Below are 9,248 nucleotides of genomic sequence, written 5' to 3'. Positions count from 1 at the left end.
GACTTGATGTGGGTGTTATATAAAGCAACATTCATTGCATTACTTTATCAATTCATGCATTCCCTGGGATTTGACCCCATGACCTTTGTTTTATTAGTGCCATGCTCTACTGTTTAAGCTACAGGGATGCTTGGCCATTTTACAGTTCATACTATCAATTACATTTTTTAGAGCTTGTTTGTATGACATTCACCCTTTAATGTGTCAAATATTTAAGGTTGGAATACACTACATGACTTTTGAAATCTGAAACATCCAGCACCATATGCTTACAGACTTTGTAAAAGGTTACAGAGAAAAACTGGGCATCATACAGTTAGTCTTAGATCACACATTACCAGACTTTGACACTCAAAAATGTGCCTTGTATAGTTGACACATGACAAATGAAAATATCTGTTCTAAAATTGGCTCAAAATACCCAACATGGATGGAATCAAAGTCTGAACCTAAAAAAATCTGAATCTGTGCATATTATACATTACACAATTTTCTCTGAATTCCAAATGGCCAGTATTTGCAGACTGGCTCTAGCTTTCTAGCATCAACTCCTCTAGACTGCAAATCAGCTGAAAGTCTATCCAAATGTCATGCAGATTGTGTGGGTTTGTGTGTGTATCGTGAAGTTTGTAATTGAACAAACCAAGATGTAAATTAATGCAAAATTTGTTTTATTTTAATTATCCATTCAGCTCACAAAATATGTCAAGCAAATCCACAGTTAAAAACCATCATTCACCGTTTCAGTACACTGTAATTGATGTAAACACACTTGTGATGAGAATAAGTTAGATTTTAAGTTAAGTTATTTTGTGTTATGGTGTAGTAGAGTACATTCTAAAATAAAAAAATAAATAAATATGTCCACATAATTTAAATAAATAAGCTAATACAACAGCAAAGCACTAGTTCACTACATGTTAGACAGGACTTTTGGATCTTCTCATTGCACCTTGTCATGATGTTTTTCTGTTTTGGCCTGATTAAACACCATGAGAAAGTCATTTAATGCTCCTTTTTGGATTGTTCCATTTTCCACCTTTGAGAGAACAAACATATGTATTAGATATCGTATCATATATCAAAACCGGCCTTTGACTTTAGCTATTATGGTAACTTCTTTAAAACAGCAATTCAGCAACTGAAAATGTAGACTTTTGTTCTCTTTATGTTTACCTTGACTGAGTTAATATCCAGAAGCTCTCTCCATACTTTATGTTCTTCACTGTACTTGAGTTTCAGCTTGTTCACCTCATTCATAAGAACCATTAGATTGGCATTCATTTCGTTCCCCGACTCTTTCAACATGTCTTGGAAAATGTCTTCATAGATTTTCAGCATTCTTTCGATCAACAGCGCCTGACAAGTGCAGGAAGCCTTGGACTAGGAGAAACAAGTATCATTAGCATAACATTAAAAAAACATTCAATTGAATTTTCACATTTTAGGACTTTTTCACAGTACAAACTTACATGCAGCTGGTTCAGATGAGACACAAAAACCGACTTTCCAATCCATTCTTGGCCTAAAGTGTTCTAAAGAAGGTGGGCACAAAACAGCGACCGTTATGAATAAATTACATTACGTTGCTTGTGAATCTTAAGCTCTATTCTAAGATCAAACTGTCACAAAGTTCAGTATGCAATAGATGTGGTTTCTGAATCACCTGGTCTGCTTGATAATATTAGCTGAAATACAGATATGAGTTGCATCTAAAGTGATTCATCTTGCTTACACGAAGTCGCTTTGAAACCGGCTGCAGAAGTTCATGACAGTAGACATCACTTACATAATGCGCTTGCAGATTGTGGATATTTGTTTCCAGCATTTGGATCTTGTCGCTTTTGGACCGTCGAAGTCTGAACGCTTTGGTTGTCTGAAGAGATGCTATCAACAGAAGTCCACACAGCAGCACCATGTTGAGCCAAGAATCCATTCTTTGGGTTTGTGTTTCAGTGCTGTGAACCAGACGACTTTAAGCACGACGTTGTGACCTGATGCTAGTCAGCAGGTGAGTGTTGATGATCGGAAAGGGGCCAGGGGTTTATATAGGTGCACAGCCTAAAAAGAGCAATGGTATGAAGGCGGAAGTGGGGTTTTTGGGGTTTCTGTGGGCTAATTGTCTATGAAGGTTTCCTTTAAATCAGAGATGTGATGCTCTTAAGTGAGTGACATTGCACTAACTCCTTACCCCAGGAGCAACTTGAACGATTCACAAGGGTATGACTGGAACCAGTGGCCTTTGATAATAGCCAAGGTTGCAATCTGCTTTCGGACAGTCAAGAAACTGGGTTGAGGGCTTGTTGACATGCGCACACCATTAGTCATTACCAAACTGAAAGTTGGATCTTTATCAGATATTATTTTTTTGTGTGAAAATGAAACTTAACATCAGAGGTATCAACTGGGTTTATATCTGTCAACTAAATCTAACTGCCATCTGCTATCAATGTACATTAATATGCTTTACTTTCATGCATGTCTGTAATTGCATATGTCTGGATATGCATTTTGACCACAAGGGTTTGTTTACATGTGTGAAAGTGCATGTATGCATATGTACCTTTGCATACTTGGTGCTGCAAATGCAAGGTCTTATTACTCAGTTGCCAAAAAAACATACTGCATACTGCATAATGTAATCATATTGCATACTTTTGGTCCTTTTCATTCCATTTCATTTACTTTGCATTGGTTCATTTGTGGTGATGAAAATTTGCTTAATCTACAGCTTTACTGCCTGTGGCCACATAGTTTTTCAGTTGAATTTCCCATCAAATACTGTGGTGTAGCAACAAACATCAGTTCTCTGAATCTGAACCTCAAAAAATCTTAAATGTTGAAGATGTAAATGAAGCTGTGCATGGGATGGATTGTGTATGCTGAGGGATGGATTGTGTATACAGTGCAGTATAGTGCAAGTTTCAGGAACTGTTTATCCTATCTAGCAAGTTGGTGGGAACAGTTTCAAGGTTGTGGGTTCAATTCCCAGGGTGTGAACTGATGAAATGTGTACCTTGAATGCAATGTAGGTTATTTGGATGAAAGTGAAGTTATTATTAGTGCTGTCAATTGATTAAAATTGAACGCGGAAGTCTCGCCTGACTTGAACGGTGTTTTACATTTCCGGTTTCTAGTCACATTTACATATTTTCTGAGCTGATAATATAATGTGAAAACTATGAAAATGATGTTAAAAATCATGTGGCGCCATTGTTTCATCACTTTAGAGCAGGCATCCTCAAATCTGGCCCACTCCTGCAAAGTTTAGCTCTAACCCTAATCAAACACACCTGAGCATGCTAATCAGAGTCTTCAAGATAATTAGAAAATCACAGGTAGGTGAGTTTGATCAGGGTTGGACCTAAACTCTGCAGCAGATTGGCCCTCCAGGGAAAGATCTGAGGAACCCTTCTTTAGAGTGTCGCAATGACCGACTTTTTGCAGTAAAGGACCTGTCATAGTTTAATGAGTGGGAAGATGACATGAAACGATGCGAGGTTAGCTGCATTGAAAACAGATGAGTGCACATACAGCTCCTGATCGGGGCGAAGTTCATGGGATTTTGTTCACAGAATGATAAGAGCAAACATTATTTTAACATATTTTATAATTTACCAATCAGTATTTTAACTTAAGTGCTGCAAGCCATGTATACAGCGCCGGACATGACAGATTTTCTGGTACGCAAAACAAGTACTTTAAAGGAATTCCTTAGCTTTTTGTCATTACTGTGGCAGCTTACAACAGAACAGCTTAACCCTCCGCACATTTTTATATTTAGTTATATTGAAAAAGTTTTAATTCAGTCGATCTTTTTTTACCCCGTCTTAACGGATTTCTATGGAAACTGGAACATGAGAGCACCCAAACGGAAGTTAGAATCCATCATGGCGCCGCTCATCGTTTACTCAGGAAAAAGTTCTATAGAAATATTTAACCACTGCCTAATGGCATTCAACATTACAGTATAATTGAGAGCTATCAATTTTAACAATTATTAAATTATTAACAGTTATTTAAAAAATAAAAACTACTTCTAATTTAAGTGAACTTAAGACAATCTTTATATAAATCCATTATAATAAATGTCATATTTTTTGAGAAATTAGGAAATATACAGAAACTGGATAAAGTTATCAAACACAAAATTCTAAATTAAATTGATTTCCTTTTTTTCTTTTGTTCTTTGATTAACAGACGTCACATCAGCTGTTCACATCACATTATCAGAAATGGGCTTTATGTACTTCTCAGAAATATACTTAAAATGACATTTAAGTAGCCTATACTTGACTTATACTTAGAAAAAGTCTAAATATATTTGAGCTATACTTGTGCTCCTTGAATCCATGTTTTCATTGTTATATGGTAGGGGGCACTAGTACACATCTTCTGTACAGAATTTCCAAAAAACACAAGTGAAGAAGAAAAAAACAAAACAACAGATATTCCCTGCGTTCCATTCGGAAGGGCTCATCCCTAATCTCTTCAAAGGGTTTACCCTCCGGAGTGAGAGCTTGGAAGGGTTGAAGGGTGTAGGGGACCAAACAACTGTTTCTTGAAGTGCCCTTCTGCGTCATCATCCTGTGCCGACACGGAGGTACCGTCATCATGCAAAGAATCTGCGCAAAGGATCATGGGAGCCCGAAGTGACCATCAGTTGTACCCTTCGAAATCCTTCATTCCGAAGGGCCCTTTGAAGTGGCTAGTTTTGAGCACTTCAGTTTGGAACGACCCTTCAGTATGGCGGCCATGATTGTTTTCACTCCGAAGTGCCCTTCCAAGAACGCAGAGAATGGACTTGTGTTCTCCTGGAGAATTGCCAAGCTTCCTTGAGAACGCATGAAAGTGCTCGGATGTGTTCTTGATATCAAGGATGCATCGACTGCAGACTTGAGAGAATCGGGCCCAGAAGACGCTGCGGGCGGCCGGTGTACGGAAGCCTGTAAGCCTTAAACTCGCTTTCACAAATACTTGACGCCTCTTGAAAGTAAACATTTATTGTTTTGTTTTGCTTAATTTTAATAAAGTGGTAAGACCCAGAGTATTTTTATTGGCATATTAATATGAATCTTAACATAGTCATAGTTAATATAGGCCTAACGCTGTAAAATAAAACGATATAACGTTACAATTATATGAAAATAATATCTATAATAGTATGAAATGTTTGATTTCAAGTTATGATATTTGTTTGTCATAAGTTATATTTATTGTTCATTGGCCGCTGCTTATGCTGAGACTACTGTATGTGGTCAGTTAAGCAAGAACGCAGTACTACATCTCAATTCTTACAAGGATGCGTTCTGTGTTCTCGTGTCCTTCCGAGTTCACTCTTCCAAGGAAGACTGGTCTCCACGAGAACACAAGTCTGTTCTCTGCATTCTTGGAATTGAGAAATAGCCAGATACTTCCACATGTAATCTAACACGATCATCTGACATAAAACAGCATCAAAACTGTTAATGTTATGGAATAAAATGTCGACCAATGAAGAGGTAATAATGACTGTCAAGCTTTGGGGTGTTGGGGTATCATTCTGAAACCAATTCATTGTCTTTCTTCAGCTTTTTGTTCAAAATGTTTATTTTTATTTTTTTTATTATTTATGAAACTTACCCACATTCAAGTTTTTATAAAAAGAATGCATGAAGCTAGAATAAAACGTTTTTGTTTACAAGCAGATACCCTGTTCTTTATTTGGATGTTTTATATGTTCAGATATTCATATAACAAAATATATACAAATTAATACCTAAATAGGGACATAGTAGTAGTGGAAAGTTCACTTAAAGAAAACTTACTAGTGTACTTGCAGTATAAAACTACTAAACTAGTAGTTTACTGAGACTATACTTCAAAGTGCACTAAAAAATGCTACTGCACGTATTTAATTAGTAAACCTACAGTATAAGTTTACTTTTAGTATAGTTGCAGTACAAGCTAAAACATTAATGTAAACTAGTTGTGTACTCAAAGTTTACTAATGTTATACTTAAAGTATACTTAAAAGTATACTTCTTTAAACTAGAAAGTGGGCCAATTTAGTCCAAAGGAGCATTGAAATAGTACACTTACAAGTATACTACTAGTACATTGATATTTGTATACTTACTACATAAAGTATACTTAAACTTTACCAAAGTATACTTAATAAAATAAACTTGAAGTATACTACTTTTTGGTGAGGGTTATAAAGGAAAGGAAAGTTTCTCATTCCTTCACTATATCCCTGCCCCCTCTTCATTGCAGAGCGCAAAGAAATATGAAATACTAAGGTATCCTAGATGATTATTTTATATACAGTGGTGTGAAAAAGTGTTGGCCTCCTTCCTGATTTTTCATTTTTTTGCATGTTTGTCACACTTTAATGTTTCAGATCATCAAACAAATTTAAATATTAATCAAAGATAATACAAGTAAACACAACATGCAGTTTTTAAATGAAGGGTTTTTTATAAAGGGAAAACAAAATCCAAACCAAACCTCTGCATGGCAGAGTTCCAAGACGAAAACCACTGCTGAGCAAAAAGAACATAAAGGCTCGTCTCAGTTTGCCAGAAAACATCTTGATGATCCCCAAGACTTTTGGGAAAATACTCTGTGGACTGACGAGACAAACTTTTGTTGAACTTTTTGGAAGGTGTGTGTCCCATTACATCTGGTGTAAATGTAACACAGCATTTCAGAAAAAGAACATCATACCAACAGTAAAATATGGTGGTGGTAGTGTGATGGTCTGGGGCTGTTTTGCTGCTTCAGGACCTGGAAGACTTGCTGTGATAAATGCAACCATGAATTCAGCTGTCTACCAAAAAATCCTGAAGGACAATGTCCGGCCATCTGTTCGTGACCTCAAGCTGAAGCGAACTTGGGTTCTGCAGCAGGACAATGATCCAAAACACACCAGCAAATCCACCTCTGAATGGCTGAAGAAAAACAAAATGAAGACTTTGGAGTGGCCTAGTCAAAGTCCTCACCTGAATCCTATTGAGATGCTGTGGCATGACCTTAAAAAGGCGGTTCATGCTCGAAAACCCTCCAATGTGGCTGAATTACGGCATAAATTCTGCCAAGATGAGTGGGCCAAAATTCCTCCACAGCGCTGTAACAGACTCATTGCAAGTTATCGCAAACGCTTGATTGACTGCATGTTGTGTTTACTTGTGTTATCTTTGATTAATATTTAAATTTGTTTGATGATCTGAAACATTAAAGTGTGACAAACATACAAAAAAAAAAAAATCAGGAAGAGAGCCAACACTTTTTCACACCACTGTATATGTTGCATCTGATAAGGACTTCAAAAGGAAGCTGAACTGATGTCAAAGTTGCCCATCAGTGTAGTCGCTATCGCATTCTTAGATTGAATATGTTTTGATGATGACACATTTTTTGTTTATTTATTTATTCATTCATTCATTCTTCAAAATGTGTTTGAACATCATCTTTTTGTATGTGCATTTTATAAATAACCACACAACACATAAATTAATGCAAAATTTGTAATTTTATTTGTTTAACTTAGTCCAGTGGAATAATAAATAATAATAATTTAAATAATTGACTATACAGCCAGAGAAATTAAGATGATTCTTGTCCTGGTGATTGTCTCTCTCGGTTTTCCTCAGAGGGCCAGATCATACAAAATGAGAAAGGAATTTAGTACCCCTTTCTGGATTGTGCCATTTTTCACCTGATTGACAATAAACATATACAGTATATCATTACCAACATTCACCTTTTGTCACAGACAGTGTTGGGGAAAGTTACTTTTAAAAGTAATGCATTACAATATTGCACTATTCTGTTAAAAAGTAACTAATTGCGTTACTTAGTTAATCTTGGAAAGTAATGCATTACGCTACTTTCACATTACTTTTTGTCATCTAGGCTGGGGTTTCTTATTTGTTTTTTTTTTGTTTTTTTTTTAAATAACAAAACCCCAAAGTTATATTTTTGGCAACTTATTTGAAAAAGTAACTCAGATATTTCATGATTAATTTAAAAGTAATGTGTTACTTTCCTAATTTCTTGGAAAAAAAGTAATCTGATTACGTAACTTGCGTTACTTGTAATGCATTACCCCAACACTGGTTACAGATCAACTAGAAATTATAATCTTGGCAATCATCACAACATTTATAGACAACTTTTATAATATTTATTAGTACCTCAATTGAGTGAATGTCCTGAAGCTCCCTCCATACTTTCTGTTCTTCACTGTACTTGTGTCTCAGCATTTTCACCTCAGTCATTACATCTTTTAGGCTGGTTTTTGTTTCTTCATTCTCAGCTTTCCCTCTCATGTCTTGCAAAATTATTTCAGTGATGTTCAACATTCTATCAAGCATCAGAGACTGACAAGTGCAGGATGCCTTGGACTAAAAGGAATAAGTATCATTAGCATCCTTTCCAATTTTTTTCCGATTTCAGCATTAGCAACAGTACCAATGGTTTGAATACTTACATTCAGCTGGTGCAGATGAGAATGCAAAACCGATTTTCCAAACCACTCTGTGCCAGTTGTATGCTAAAAAGCAGACATAAAAGAGTGGCTTTTATAAATTAATTGCGTTGCCCCATAACAGTGTTGTCCATCTTATACCAGCATCACCATACTGTAATACCAAACTGAGGAATAAAGTAATTTATGCTTGCACAAAATGTTTAAAATCAATGCAGAAGTCGCCAACAAACACTACTTACATAATGCTTTTGCAGAGGTTCGATTTTTTCTCTTACGTTCTTCAGCATTTGCTCTTTGTCATTTTGGGACTGTGGAAGTCTGGTTCCAACAGTTCCTTGAAGAGACACTATTAAGAGAAGTGCACATATCAAGTGCACCATGTTAAGCCGAGAATACATTTTTGTTAAACGCACAGCAGTAAACACAGTGCCGGAAAGTGACACTAGTCAGCAGGTGAGTGATTTTGACGAGCATGGGGCTGCGGGTTTATATAGGTGCACGTACAACTTAAAAAGAGCAACAACATGATGGTGACAGGGGATGCACATCTGTTTTTGGGGTTTCTGTGGCATCATTTTCTAAAAAGGTTTCTTGTATTCCGAAGATATCCTGCCTTCACCCAACCCCAAACCCAATGGCCAGCTTTCATAAGGATTCATATGACTATTGTTTATTGAACATTGCCATGGTTGCACGCCACCGAACAAGCCTTCAAGAAACTGGGTTGCCAGCCTGTTCAGATAAACTGTGACTCAGCATATTGACAGTTGGATCA

At 36.4% G+C, this 9,248-nt stretch overlaps 2 protein-coding genes across 2 annotated transcripts; both read right to left on the bottom strand.

Annotated features, from left to right (window-relative positions):
* Window positions 1-943: 943 nt before the first annotated feature.
* On the bottom strand, window positions 944-1,936 carry LOC306861858 (interferon gamma-related-like; the record flags this gene model as incomplete). Its single annotated transcript, XM_079404335.1, has 4 exons — window positions 944-1,039; window positions 1,177-1,383; window positions 1,473-1,535; window positions 1,790-1,936. The coding sequence occupies 4 exons, from the start codon at window positions 1,934-1,936 to the stop codon at window positions 944-946; spliced, it is 513 nt and encodes a 170-aa protein (XP_079260461.1).
* Window positions 1,937-7,630: 5,694 nt separating this feature from the next.
* On the bottom strand, window positions 7,631-8,871 carry LOC306861857 (interferon gamma-related-like; the record flags this gene model as incomplete). Its single annotated transcript, XM_079404334.1, has 4 exons — window positions 7,631-7,699; window positions 8,178-8,387; window positions 8,474-8,536; window positions 8,713-8,871. 4 exons carry the CDS (start codon window positions 8,869-8,871, stop codon window positions 7,631-7,633), a joined length of 501 nt encoding a protein of 166 aa, XP_079260460.1.
* Window positions 8,872-9,248: the final 377 nt, after the last annotated feature.

Source organism: Barbus barbus, assembly GCF_936440315.1.
Source record: "Barbus barbus genome assembly, chromosome: 42".
NCBI lineage: Eukaryota > Metazoa > Chordata > Actinopteri > Cypriniformes > Cyprinidae > Barbus > Barbus barbus.
The sequence above is the reverse complement of the archived record's forward strand: the minus strand, read 5'-3'. Positions and strand labels throughout refer to the sequence as shown.